Source organism: Salmo salar, chromosome ssa16 (assembly GCF_905237065.1).
Source record: "Salmo salar chromosome ssa16, Ssal_v3.1, whole genome shotgun sequence".
Classification (NCBI taxonomy): domain Eukaryota; kingdom Metazoa; phylum Chordata; class Actinopteri; order Salmoniformes; family Salmonidae; genus Salmo; species Salmo salar.
In genome coordinates this window covers 71790900-71804897 of record NC_059457.1, presented here as the reverse complement: position 1 = coordinate 71804897, position 13998 = coordinate 71790900, and the positions used below count along the sequence as shown (strand labels likewise).

The window sequence follows — 13998 nt, the reverse complement described above, 5'->3', positions numbered from 1 at the left end:
GTAAATGGAGCAGTAGAATATGATAAACATTTTAGCATAAATATAGGGTAATTTGGGGGGGAAATGCCCTCCTTAATAAGTGGGCAGTTGTTGTTTTTGTTTTTTGGGGGGGTATTCAATAAAAAGAGAAACTTTAGAAAGTGGGGGACAATGCCCCTGTCTATGGGGCAATTTTCCCTTATTTACAAATACCCCACAAAACAACTGACCAGTCAAGACTAAACCATCAGGTGGCAGGCTGACAGTTCCAATGTTTCTGTTGATAATTTTTGAGAGTTTCTAACGTTGGTTATGATATATAATGGCGGTTCATTCTACAAGAGCCCGGATAGCTCAGTCGGTAGAGCATCAGACTTTTAATCTGAGGGTCCAGGGTTCAAGTCCCTGTTCGGGCGATATAGTTTTCTCTCCAGGGAAGTTAGAATCTTGTGACTCCTCATGAAGTGATGTTCAATTACGCAAATCATGTGTGGCGACACCATTTTCTTTCCAGGGTGTTAGAATCGTATAACCACTCATAATATTCAGTTACGCAAATCACGTCCCGAACAATTTTCAGAGAAGAGTGACCTCTGTTGAACAGGTAAGCTTGCAAAAGAGATTTCTTCACTGAACAAAACATCATTCGTCCTCGGCTCTAAAGTTTATGCATTTGTTGTTACATATTTCTGCATACTTTACATTTGAAGTGCATCCCGTACCAAAGGGGTTGCTTGTCAGATGAACGACAGGTATGCAGGTAGTAGACCCATGGCTGACCTCTTGTTGGGTCCATGGATTGGAGTCGGCTATGCTCGGCTACAAGCTGTTATTAAGCGATCAGTTATTAATAAACGGATACATCACTAATAATATAGTAGCCAATTATTTGTTTTATGTACAATACATGTATTAATTCACAGTTGCAGGACTTGGACTCAGTCTTGAATGCAGAGGAAAAACAGCACAGCTGGCTTGTGCATGTTTGCCTATTTTTATTTAGGCTCACAGTCAGTTTTTTTTCAAGGAGTTTTCGGTTTTACTAGAGACCTTATTCTAATATTGACAGATTGGCCTTGGCTGGCCAGAGAAGGCGAGCATAGGCTGGTTGTGTAGCCTACGTCATTAGCAACTCCCGCTGAAGTCGGTAATGCTAAGCCATGCGGTTTTCATGTTTTGAGGCTCACTACTGCGCGGTTGAAATCTGCATTGCATTGACCATCCATTCTGTCCTTTCTTGATGTGCGCCCTCTGTTGCCACTGGGTTTCACTGCAAGTTTTACTTGAATGGGAGTGGGACGTCTATTTTAGGTCATGGCTAGAAGGGTTCTAGCTTTTGTCAAATTAACTTCAGATTTCACTTTTTGTAGCAGGTTAGGATAATTTACTCTGCAGGTTAGGATAATTAATGTAGCAGGTTAAGGTTAAGAAAAGGGTTAGGGTTAGCTAAAATACAAAACTCAACTTTTTAATTTGACAAAATATGTTTAGCCATGACCATTTTGAGCACTATAGCAGTGGTTCTCAACCTGGTCCTGGGGACCCAAAGGGGTGCACATATTTGTGTTTGCCCTAGCACTACACACCTGATTCAAATCATCAACTCCTCATCAAGCTTTGATGATTTGAATCAGGTGTGTAGTGCTAGAGCGAAAACAAAAATGTGCACCCTTTTTGGTCCCCAAGACCAGGATTGAGAACCACTGGGCTATATTGTTATGTTTATGGTGCAACAATCTTCAAATCAAAGTTTATTGGTCCATACACAGATTTGCAGATGTTATCGCAGGTGCAGCGAAATGCTTGTTTCTAGCTCCAACAGTGCAGTTACACTTAGTAAAAAAACAATACACATGTAGTCCATAAAAAATGAACAAATATCAGAACGAGCAATGTCAGAGACCGGAATATAAATATACACAGTGCATTAAGGACACCTTCCTAGTATTAAGTTGCAATTGGGTTGAGGTCGGGTAGGAGCAGTCAATTCCAATGTTTGGGTTGGTTATAATTTCTGACAAATACAGATCAGAGTTTCTAACTCTGATCATATAAAGGCAGTTCCCCTTGCATAGGAAAGAGCCCGGATAGCTCAGTCGGTAGAGCATCAGACTTTTAATCTGAGGGTCCAGGGTTCAAGTCCCTGTTCGGGCGATAGCGTTTTCTCTCCAGGGGTGTTAGAATCTTGTGACTCCTCATAATGCTTGTGACTCCTCATAATGGGTAGTTCAATTACGCAAATCACGTGCCATAACATTTTCAGATGAGTGACGTCGGTTGAACAGGTAAGCTTACGAAAGAGATTTGTGGACCAAAAAAAAAAAAGATTTGTTGACTGACAAAAATAAGATGTAATTCGTACGCGGCTCTAAAGTTTAAATGCATCCCGTTGCCTACCAAAGTTTTTTTTTAAAGGGTTGCTTGTCAGATATGCAAGTATTGGGCCTATGGATCGGAGCCTATGCTCGGCTACAAGCTGTTATTAAGCTATCTGGTATTACACACAGAAAATAAACCGATTAATCACTAACAATATAGTAGGCAAGTATTTTATTTATGTCCAAGAAATAAATAAAAAATGCCAATCTGCAACAATTCGCTTCTGGGGTCTCTCAGCTGTCCACCTGCAGTACTGTGTGCAGCCCAAAAAAGCATGCATGGGCCAACTGTTGCTCGTTATGAGTCTCATGAAAATAGACCTTGATTGTATGTAAAATATATAGGAATATATTTCTTTAGGCTCACAATCTTGTATTTTCAGAGATGTTTTTGGTTTATTACAGACTGTATTCTAATGTCTCTTTTCACCTTGTACACAAACCATCCATTGAATTATTAAAATAATTGTCGCTGAGGCCAAATATTTATTTTCCCATCACTCGCAGCCGAAGGTATTCACTTTTGTATATTCATCCAGTGCGATGTTGGTCAGTATGAACCGGATGCAACCCAGATATAAACGGCGCTGCCCTGTATTGTGCAATTCCAGTCCCCGGGGGCCTGATTGGTGTCACAGTTTTGCCCCAGCTAACACACCTGACTCCAATAATCACCTAATCATGATCTTCAGTTTAGAATGCAATTTGATTAATCATCTGTGTTTGCTAGGGATGGAGAAAAAGTGTGACACCAATCAGGCACCCGAGGACTGGAGTTGCCCAGCCCCAGTGGGACAGATACAATGATGAATCCTCTATTATTCTCTATGGTCTACACTTGCTGTGCTTCTCTGCTGCCATTGGGGGCTACTGCAAGTTTGACTTGAATTTGAATGGAACGTCTGTTTTCGAAGGGCTGTACGGTGTTATGTTTATGGTGTTGCCACTTCCTTGTTAGCTTATTAAAATATATGCGAACCGTACTGTTCAAACAGAAGTGTTTGTCTTTAAAAATCATGTTATTTACATGTGATCTTCAGGCCTCGTTGGCGCAGTAGGCAGCGCGTCAGTCTCATAATCTGAAGGTCGTGAGTTCGAGCCTCACACGGGGCAGACATCTTTTCTTGTAATTTTACAGTTGAAATGTGTTTTTATACATTTTACAATATTGAATTCTGAATAATGTTTATGGAGAATCATCATTTTGTGTATGCCTCTGTGGTAGAGTAGTTGAAACTGGGATCCAGTCGAGGCTACTTATAATAATGGTTGGAACAGGACAATGGAATGGCATCAAACACATGGAAATCATGTGTTTGGTGTATTTGATACCATTCCACCCATTCTGCTCCAGCCATTACCACGAGCCCGTCCTCCCCAGTTAAGGTGCCACCAACCTCTTGTGCTGGGATCCCGTGTGGCTATTGCTATTTATGTTGTCCTGTCTTTTGTCCCAACTAGCTCGCTCTTCTTTGTGACCAGGCTCCACCCATGCTCTTCTTTTATTATTGAAGTAAGAGTTGCTGATGTGGCAAATCGTTTTAGCCTCTGAGGAAAGTCCTGGTACTCAGTGCCCGGCTAGCTCAGTCGGTAGAGCATGAGACTCTTAATCTCAGGGTCGTGGGTTCGAGCCCCACGTTGGGCGTAAGTCTTTTTGTAGGGACAGCAGCAGAGAGGAAGTGAATTTGGCATTTGTGTGATGTATATTACTAAAATGAAAGTGTAATTGAGAGTACTTTTCACAGGAGTTATGGCAGACGTTAGTCTCCTGGCACTCTCTGTTCTGGGTGCTGAGGTTATGGTATAGGGAACAGCATTAATTCTGTCATGGCAGTAAAGTACCGGTATATGTGTTTAGGGAAAGAGGTTTGAAAAAGCATTGATCAATCAACCAGAGGTTTAAGGAGAAAACTAAAATAAATCGTCCCTGGGTGGGCTCGAACCACCAACCTTTAGATTAACAGTCTAACGCGCTAGCCGATTGCGCCACAGAGACGGTGAAACCGCTTAGAATAAAACGCCCTAAAAATCTGCATGTCTGAAGTTGGGTGACTGTCAGATCTTTGGTAGAGTTTAGAGAGCAATGGTAAGGGGTGATTTGTATTTCAGGTAGTCTCAGGTTATTGACACTGATCACTCATTAGCTCAGCCTACTGTGGGTGCTGCCGTGCTGGAGCAAGGCACTGAAAAGTGAAAAGCAGAGGCTCTGAAAAGATTGTTACTGGTGCAGGTCTTCTCAGAGCAGTGCACGTGTAGCAAAGGAAGCCACTTAGCATTGAAAAGCACCCCAAGTCTGACAGAGTACATAGATGATGAACTGGTCTGGCACGGGGACTGTGACATTCTTAATAATGGTCACATAAACATGGTGGAACTGTCTCTGTGGCGCAATCGGCTAGCGCGTTAGACTGTTAATCTAAAGGTTGGTGGTTCGAGCCCACCCAGGGACGAAATAATTTTCTGCCCCCTAATAAATAGGTCCTTGCAATCTAGAAGCCTTGGGACATCCCAACCCAATTTTAAATGGTTAAGGTTAGGTAAGGGTTTAGGGTTTAGGGTAGGGACGTCCCAAGGATCCCGAATAGCACTAATCCATAGGGTAGATCAGTGGTTCTCAATCGTTTTCGGTTACTGAACCACCAACTGATATTTGCTCTGCCCGGAGTACACCTGAACTAGCCCCTTGGAAAACGGGTCCTTTTCCAGCAATGCAGAGTAAAGATAAAGATAAAAACATACCTATATATAGAAATAGTGACATGAGGAATAAATACACAGTGAATAACAATAACAAGTAAAAGTATCATGGCTATACAGGGAGTACCAGTACTGAGTCGATGTGCAGGGGTACAAGGTAATCGAGGTAGCTATGTACATATAGGTAGGGGTAAAGTGACTAGGCAACAGGATAGATAATAGACAGTAGCAGCAGCGTATGTGGTGACTGTGAATGGGTGTGTGGGGCGTCAGTATGCATGTGTGCGCATGATGTGTGTATGTTGGGATGTCAGTATATGTACGCGTGTGTGTGGGTAGAGTCTAGTGTGTGTGCGCATAGTCAGTGCAAGATTTAGTGCAAAAAAGTGTTTGTCTTCCGGGGAGAATGGGATATGCAACAACAAAAAATCTCAGTTTCTCAGATAGTAAATGGACCAATAAAGTAATCCTTATCTTAAGTAGATCTATTTTTAGAGAATAACTTGTATGAAAAAAATAAATAACATAACAGCCTCCAATATGTAGACACTGGTGTTCCCCTTTATCTAGCCGGCTACTACCCGGTTACTAAACGCAGTAACTGTCATTAGCCTATCAATAGCAAAAGGTATTTTTTTATGAATAATGACGTAGGATAAATAAATAACATTATGTTTAGTCTATAAACTTTCAGTGATCCACTATTTATTGTCTATGTAAAAAAAAAAAATGCTTACAATTTTTTTTAAATCATCTTGAACAAATATAGATAGACCCTTTGCATTATACGGCTCGACTCTAGAAATAAGGAACTTTATCCTAGTTATATGTATCCATGTCATAATCTCCGAGAAACGGACCTTTTCCATTCATCAGAAATGTTCACTTACACAACCTCCTGTCTATTATAAAACGAACCATATAACACAAAAAAGGACCATAACACACCAATGAGGTCTCTGCCTTGAAGTCACGTGCCATTACCAAACGCAGCGCATTCACCTAGGTCACAAAAAAATAGGTTGACGGTGACCGTCTACCTTTGCAATTTATGGATGTTATTTTATTTATTTATTTATTTATTAATGCGTTGATTAATTTGAAGCGCAATATGCATTTAGAATGGCTCTCCAATCGCGCGTAATTTTATTCAGGAGGTTATACAAACTTTCAGTGCAGCAGGTTACATAAAAAGCAACCAGTGATTGGACGAAGTCAATTCTCGGTCTGTCTCTATTGACCAATTCAATTATTTTATTTGAATACACACATTTGTTTTACATAGATGTTATAGACTAAACTGATATGGATGTTCGTTTGAAAAACCACTTGGATTATTTTATCCACGACAATACTGCTGCTGTGGGCTTGAGCCCAGAAATGCTGGCAGTTGCACGGGAAGCCTTCGGTGCTGGGGACTTTAACCTCCTTGCTGAGATCTACAGCGCCCAGCTGGCGGACCTCCGACACCCGGACCGGAGCCTCTGCCTCCTGAAAGCGGACGCGCTAAGCAGGGCTGGGCGGATAGCGGAGGCTCTGGATTCATACTGCACCGCCGCCAACTTGGACAGGTTACGACCAAACGAACTAGGGTCTCTCGTTGACTGTATCGCGCACACTTTGCGCGTAAAAGAATGCCTAAAAGAATGCACAGACTCCAATGGGCTTTCCGAGGATGAGCATTCGTTGGACCTGTTCTCATGTCGGCTTTGCAAGTGCTTGTTAATCGAGCCAACAACTTTGGAATGCGGCCATACATTCTGTAAACCATGCATTGAGGATGACGGTATCAAAGAATGTGAATTCTGTCGTTACAAACTGAACAAAACAAATGGAGAATTAAAGCCAATCGGTTTTAAAGTGAATGTAGTACTCAGTGGCCTGTTGGGTAAATGGTTTTGCGTAGAGAGTGAAGCAAGACGATGCTGGCTTGAAGGGGACAGAATGCGGAACGAACAGGGCTTTATCAACGCCCTTGAAAAATACAACAACGCTCTTGAAAAAGGTAAAATAAAAACATATTTTAAAGGGGAAATCCGAAGTTGAGACAAAGGTATTCAGCCACACCGTTTTAGTAAAAAGCTGAGGGATGGGGCTGGAGAAATGTAACCACTGAAATTCATAGACAGAACTAACATTGCAGTAAAAGAAGCTCACATTTTGGGTTCTGATAACTGTTGAACTAAGCTCATGAGCCATTTTAGTTATATTCTTTAAGAATCAATGGGTACATAACATACATTTTAAGTCCAAAAATGAATGTAGCAACTGAAGATTGTCCCTAACATTACATCATCATTCTTTTTGCATGATAGTTCTGTGCCCATTGAAATAAAAGCCTGTAACCCACTTCTGTGACGTGTGTAGGTTTGTAATAGGTTATGTCGACCCATAAGGTCAAAGCCATGTTATTGACATCACTGATGGAAGGTGAACAGCCCTGGTCTGCAGGGATTATCCCATCACTGCCACCAGTGTAGTGATTGGATGAGGGAACCAGTGGTTATGGGATAAGTTACCACCTGCGCCACGTTCATAACACAAACTAGACCGGATAGAGGTTGGGATATATTGGCATCATCACACCATGATGACAAGTTCAGTTAAGGCATGAGTTGTGTAAGTAAAGTCATGCACTTTGTCATAATAGGACAGCCAGAAGATGCATGATTTGGGTTGACCTGGTTTGTAGATAAATGCCTGTGAAGTTTGTCTAGGGATCAGAGTGGGCAGAAAGGTAGCTTCTACCTTTTTATTACATGGATAGGTAGCTATGGTAGGCTTTCCAAATAAGTCAGGTGTTGCACAGACAAATGCTTTGTAGTGTTAGACACAGGCATACATTTTTGTCTTGACACACACAAAACATTTAATGACAGGGCGTTTTGGAAGTGACACTCCTTCTCTAATCTCCACCCAACAGTAATGTAGGCCTCAGCGCAAGGTAATAGGATAGAGGTATGCAGCGTTCTGAGGGCATGGTGGAGCTAGTTCCATATGACCTGGATCTTATGAAATAATATTCTGCCCTACATACAGCTTGTCATCATTTGTGTTGCTGCTTGTAGGTTGAATATTTAGCTAACACATTACCCTCTCGGGGGGGGGGGTTGTAAAAAGGGTTATGAATACAGTTAAAGCTGTTAAGTAATGACATATCAATGACAAACTAATAATTAACGGTTTACAAACCCATACAGCCTGGTTTTATACTGGTTTTAAGGAATTGACACAATGGACCCGAGCAATGGAGGGTGCTGGAGATATGTTAAAAACTGAATCTGACTCTTAACAAATGTTTGTATCATGCTCCCTCTGCACAGCCCCCTATATGTGTGGGCTGCTGGCCCGACGGGCAGAGCTGCATATGGAGATGAACAACTTCAGACAGGCCGTACAAGATGGAGACGCTGTGTGTCGGCTGATGCCCCTCTCTCCCAAGGTACGAAAACACGCAACTGTTTCCTGACATTAACACATTTTTTTGGTGTAAATTAACCTGAAAGCCACTGTGGTACTTTGGGTTTTGTGTGTTTGTGTTCTCAGGCTCACTACGCGAAGGCCCTGGCTCTGAACAAAGCCGGCTATAATGAAGAGGCCCTGCAAGAATACTTCTACTGTCTGGCTTTGAAGCCAGACTGGACCTCAGTCAAGCTGGAAACGCAGAAGTTAAGCTACTCTGCTGTGTTTCTATACCGTTGAAGTTGTATTAAATTGAATTAGTTAGTTCACCTAACCAGTTACGCAACCACTTGTGTGCCCGATTGACTGCCAATCACTGTCTATGTCTCTTTCCCCCTGTAGATGCTGAGTGAGATGTTCTCAACGTTCAAGACGGACGGTCTCCCCACGTCATCACTCCGCCCCCACCAAACAGGCCCCGCCTCCCACCTCAAACCAGCCTCCCTTCTCCTCGACTCCCTCCGTTCCACCCCTCGTAGATGGAGCCAAACCCCTACTGGCTGTAGAGACAGTTTGTCTGACACTGGAGCAGAGACCAAGTCCTCATGTGAGGACTCCAAGGCCCTGGCTTCTGTCCTGGCTGCCTTACCTCTCCCCCCTGGGCTAAAGAGGAAGTTCTCAGACGAGCCCCAAGGCTCTGCCCCCCCAAACAAGCTGCCCAGAAAAGGTACCCACCCCTCCCATTCCAATTAGCAATTATTTATTGTTGCCAAAAAGTAGATTTTTAAAGTAATACTAGTGAACAAAAATCTTGCAAAGTATCTTACTGTTGCGTGAATGGAATCATTATAAACATATAGAAACCTCAGCAATAGTATGATGGAAATGTATTTGTTTGAGTCTTGTGTTCAGATGAGTCGAGCTCATCCCAGATGCCTGCTGCTCGTTGCAGTGAGAGGAGAGAGGTGCCCCCTCAGGTCCTCGATAGCGCTGACCTGGAGTGCTCTGTTTGTATAAGGTAAGTCAAACACACACCCTGTCTGTAGGTCCAGTATTCCCTATGTAGTTATTAAAACCTAACCCCCCCCCATGTGTTTTCTCCAGGCTGTTCTATGAGCCAGTCACCACCCCCTGTGGACACACCTTCTGCATGAAGTGTCTTGAGCGCTGTCTGGACCACAACCCCAACTGCCCCCTGTGTAAAGAGAACATTACAGAGGTAAATAGTCACCACACAGACCTGCCTTCACTACTATTGGAAATGAATATCAGTTAGTGAAAGACAAAATGAGTTATGACCAAAATTCCCCTTGTTATCTGATTGAACCTGTTGTAATTGCAGTACCTGACCACTAGAGGGTACCATAAGACCCTGCTGATGGAAGAGGTGCTGCAGCTCTACCTGTCTGAGGAGCTGGCTGAGAGGAGCAAGGTGCACCAGGAAGAAATGGCAGCGCTGTCAAAGTGAGTCAGGCCTCATTACATTTCAGCCCCTAACCCCTTCTCAAAACAAAATGTCTGACTATGTTTTAGAATCCTATGATACAATATTATTTGGGCAGAATATCATATTTAGTGGTTTAACCCACGTTTTATTCTCTCTGCAGCTTGGCCCAGGAAGTGCCCATCTTCGTTTGCACCATGGCATTTCCCACAATTCCCTGCCCTCTGCAAGTCTTCGAGCCGTGTTATAGGCTGATGGTCCGACGCTCTATGGAGACGGGAACCAAGCAGTTTGGAATGTGCATCGCTGACGACATCAAAGGGTGAGTGGAGGTTTTACAACTGTGCCCACACAGCCATCAAAACACTTTGACACTAGTTTAACCAAAAGGGTAGCAAACCTGTATTTGCGACTCAATTCAAGACCATGTTAGCCCACTGAACTAAAGCCTACCCTAGACATTTTATCTGAGTGCTAACAGGTTTCCATCATAGTTACTCATCCTCACAGGCATAGCTCTGTGAACTACCTCCACCACACTAGCTATCCCTCACACTTTCACTCCAACAGATTAATGTGAGCAAATGGCTAATGCAGATGTAGGATCTTAATTTGATCACTCTTTTGTTGGATAGAATTTCCCTGCACAGCAGGAAATGCAAACTTGTAGTGCATTTAGAGTTTTAAAAAGGTTTCTAAGGTTTGTAAATTCGACTTGATTTGCCCTAATGGAAAAACTTTATCAACCCCAACAAAAATGTCCATGAATTATAATCCACATAATAATTCACATTTCCAGTTGCTGCTGAATAATTGTTCTGCTGTAGCAAACTGGCTCACAATAAGATCCTACATCTGTATACCCTGCGTTTCCCTGGCCACAGCTTCGCAGACTACGGCTGCATGTTGGAGGTGAAAGACGTGAAGTTCCAACCAGACGGCCGCTCGGTGGTCGACACGGTCGGAGTGTCCCGCTTCAGAGTGCTGAGCCACGGCCACCGTGACGGCTACAACACAGCCAAGATCGAGCACCTGGAGGACCAGAAGGTGGATGGAGAGGAGCTGGCGGAGCTGCAGAAGCTGCATGACTGTGTGTACGAGCAGGCCAGCACCTGGTTCACCTCCCTCAAAGACAACATGAAGAACCAGATCGTCAGTCACTTTGGACAGCTGCCTGAAAAAGACCCTGACATCCAGGTAAGAAACAGTCAGCAGATACATACAGTAGAACTAGGGTTCTGACTTTTTCCTGGTTTCATTGCCTGGTCAGGAGAAACTTTGACCCTATAGCTCTACCCAGCTAAATCTAAATACCCATATCTGTTCCTCTAAGAATTCACCTTTATAAAAGCTGATTAAACTGTGCAATCTTGGCCATAGACACTTTTGGTTGTGATATGGAATAATTCTATGTGTCCTGTCTTCTCTAACCTGACCACACTCTGCCTCTGTGTTCTCAGGGGAGTGCCAGTGGTCCTGCATGGTGTTGGTGGCTGCTGGCTGTACTGCCCCTGGAGAAGAGAGCCCAGCTAAGCATCCTGGCCATGACCACCCTCCGAGAGCGCCTCAGCACTACCCGCCGCGTGCTCAGCCTCGTCACTCGCAAACACCCTCCACTGCGGCGACCATCTTCAGCAGCGGCGGCATCATCATCACTGTAGTGGCCCCCCGAGAGGTGATCAGTTTAGAATAATCTGGGCCCAGTTAGGCGATATCCAGATTGTCAAAAGTTACCTGTCGGCTAGGATTAAATGCATAGAAATATAATGAATAGAACAGGAGTCCCCGTTGAAGTCGGTTATTTTTCTGTTCTATTCATTATATTTCTATGCATTTAATCCTATCTGATAGGTGAAATCCGGATAGATAATTTTTGGAAAACTGGGCCCTGGAGAAGAATGGAGAAGATACTCCATTTCTCAGAAGCTCTAGCCTCAGATAAAGAGTTTCAACAGTGGGAATGATTCAGCAGTGTTGTTCATGATCTCAGGAATGGTTTCTACTTGAGTCTTACAAAAAGGATCGATGGACTAGTCCTACCCAACCAAAACACATAAATGGGTGTCAGGTTTGCGCACATATCTTTTGGTACATTTCATTAAGTCCAGTTTTGTCATATATATGTGTGGTACATTAGGTTTATTTTGTTCTTGTTTTATTGTTGGCCTGTGTACAAATGAGGCCTTAAATTATTTTTGCAATATGTTTTTTTCTACTATTTGTCATGTGAAGCCAATTTTCATGTACAGAAATTCAGCATTTTTCTATGGGACATAGCACAGACATTGTAGTAGCACCAAACATCCACAGGGTGGCAGTAAGTGAGCAAAGAGGATCAGTGCAGACAACCCTACATTTGAACAGGTGTTTTTTTGCAGTGGACAGATCCACTCCTTTCCTCTGTCACAAAAACAACAGACAGTAGGACAACACCCCTGTCATTCAACAGCCTAGTTTAGTTAAATTAATCAAAGCTTGATTAAATATAGTAAGCCTAAATCATGTCTTTATAAGTGGCTTCATAGCTCGTCAACCATCTTGATTAATTAACCAATGATTTTCAGCTCGCTCAATTGCCCAGATGCACATCGGAACTAATGTTTTCAGCCTCTCCATGGTGTGTTTTCCCAGCAACACTGCTGTGTTCTGATCTAGCCAGACTGGTCACAGGAGCTGAAGTTGGATTGTGCCAGGTTGAAGTCCCTTAAGGGAATGTTCATCTTTGGATGCTGTACAGCAGGGGTGTCAAACTCATTCCACAGAGGGCCGAGTGGCTGCGGGTTTTTGGTTTTTCCTTTCAATTAAGACCTAGACAACCAGGTGAGGGGAGTTCCTTACTAATTAGTGACCTTAATTCATCAATCAAGTACAAGGGTGGAGCAAAAAGCTGCAGACACTGCACTCTGTGGAATGAGTTTGATGTGCTGTACAGTAACATTTTTTTTTTTTTTTTTTTTACAGTAACAATGAGGCCAAGTGGTGTTTTTTTCCACTGTGCTGTTGTGAGGTATGCATAGACACTCACCTTCATAGTTATCTACATGAGTCTATTCCAAAATCACACAGCGGGTCTCTTTCCCCCCACAACCAGAGGTTGTCAAGAGGCCTGGGCAAAGGTAAAAAATATGCCATATTCCAAATTGTAAGGACTGGTGTACTCTGTGTGGTCACCACATTAAAAGCTTTTGTGACTTGGCATATTTCACCCACACAGTCAGATCTTGGAGAAGCAGCCAGGTGAGTAATTTGGGTTACTTAGAAGTCAGAACCGGAGACGTCATATTTGTAGACAATGAGTCACCTCCGTGCTCCGTCATCACCATGTTGGAATGATCTGGATTCTCCCGAATTGATTCATTACCAAACCCTCTTGATAAACACACACGCCATCATTCTCCCAGACCAGTGGAGGTTGCTGAGAGGAGGACGGCTCCTAATAATTGCAGGAACGGCGCAAATGGAATGGCTTCAAACCATGTTTGATGTATTTGATACCATTCCACTGATTCCGTTCCAGCCATTACCATGAGCCCGCCCTCCCCAGTAAAGGTGCCACCAACCTCCTGTGGCCCAGACTCATTTGCAGAAATTGCTCATCACTACATTTTTAGTAACAGGAATGTGAAAATTGCATTCAGTGAATCTTAACTTACATTTAAAAGGTATATGATTTTGTTACTTGTGTGTTCATTAGGCCCAAAACATTTATTATTCAAACCATTCCATATAGTTATACATTTACCATCAATGCATCCTCAACAGTCATTGTCTTGTCAATTTGAGTGTGTTCAGGTGTGTTGGCCAGGGTTTATGTCTTGAAAGGGGGTCTATTTGAACAGTGGGAAAAGAATGCTCTGCAGGAAAGGTTTTTTTTTGGGGGGGGGGGTTGTTGTTTTAATAACCTTTTAGCATGGTCTCTTTGAACCATCTGTTTTATAGCCTAATAAATATTTATTGAATTCTGACCATTTTTATCTTGTCCCAGTTATTTATTTTGTTTAACCCCTTGATGTGCATGGGGTAAGGCCAGCTCCTTCACAAGAAACATTGTTGCTTGCCATTTTGTATTGAATACACACAGATCACATGATCTATAGT

The 13998-nt window shown here is 42.9% G+C and overlaps 1 protein-coding gene and 6 non-coding genes across 8 annotated transcripts; 6 read left to right on the top strand and 1 right to left on the bottom strand.

Moving 5' to 3' along the window:
- Positions 1-322: 322 nt before the first annotated feature.
- On the top strand, positions 323-395 carry trnak-uuu (transfer RNA lysine (anticodon UUU)). Its single transcript has one exon. It is a non-coding gene; the product is annotated as a tRNA-Lys (tRNA).
- Positions 396-2060: 1665 nt separating this feature from the next.
- Positions 2061-2133, top strand: trnak-uuu (transfer RNA lysine (anticodon UUU)). The gene has a single exon. It is a non-coding gene; the product is annotated as a tRNA-Lys (tRNA).
- A 1264-nt stretch (positions 2134-3397) lies between these two features.
- trnam-cau (transfer RNA methionine (anticodon CAU)) lies at positions 3398-3470 on the top strand. Its single transcript has one exon. It is a non-coding gene; the product is annotated as a tRNA-Met (tRNA).
- Positions 3471-3929: 459 nt separating this feature from the next.
- On the top strand, positions 3930-4002 carry trnak-cuu (transfer RNA lysine (anticodon CUU)). The gene has a single exon. It is a non-coding gene; the product is annotated as a tRNA-Lys (tRNA).
- Positions 4003-4279: 277 nt separating this feature from the next.
- Positions 4280-4353, bottom strand: trnan-guu (transfer RNA asparagine (anticodon GUU)). Its single transcript has one exon. It is a non-coding gene; the product is annotated as a tRNA-Asn (tRNA).
- A 380-nt stretch (positions 4354-4733) lies between these two features.
- Positions 4734-4807, top strand: trnan-guu (transfer RNA asparagine (anticodon GUU)). Its single transcript has one exon. It is a non-coding gene; the product is annotated as a tRNA-Asn (tRNA).
- A 1252-nt stretch (positions 4808-6059) lies between these two features.
- On the top strand, positions 6060-13865 carry LOC106574533 (LON peptidase N-terminal domain and RING finger protein 2). 2 transcript variants are annotated; one of them, XM_014150472.2, is made up of 10 exons: positions 6060-7059; positions 8378-8496; positions 8601-8723; positions 8859-9183; positions 9369-9474; positions 9561-9675; positions 9799-9920; positions 10064-10222; positions 10785-11097; positions 11361-13865. In XM_014150472.2, exons 1-10 carry the CDS (start codon positions 6360-6362, stop codon positions 11559-11561), a joined length of 2283 nt encoding a protein of 760 aa, XP_014005947.1. In that variant the 5' UTR covers positions 6060-6359; the 3' UTR covers positions 11562-13865. The 2 variants fall into 2 exon arrangements, with proteins under 2 accessions (XP_014005947.1, XP_014005945.1); XM_014150470.2 differs by having other exon boundaries at positions 9357-9474.
- The last annotated feature ends 133 nt before the right edge of the window (positions 13866-13998 follow it).

Excerpts from the sequence above, each read along its gene's own strand:
- LOC106574533 (XM_014150470.2), top strand. The coding sequence starts at position 6,360 with ATGGATGTTCGTTTGAAAAACCACTTGGATTATTTTATCCACGACAAT. Across the intron at positions 7,060-8,377 it reads CAACAACGCTCTTGAAAAAG|CCCCCTATATGTGTGGGCTG; the intron begins GTAAAATAAAAA and ends CCCTCTGCACAG. Across the intron at positions 9,184-9,356 it reads AAACAAGCTGCCCAGAAAAG|TCTTGTGTTCAGATGAGTCG; the intron begins GTACCCACCCCT and ends TATTTGTTTGAG.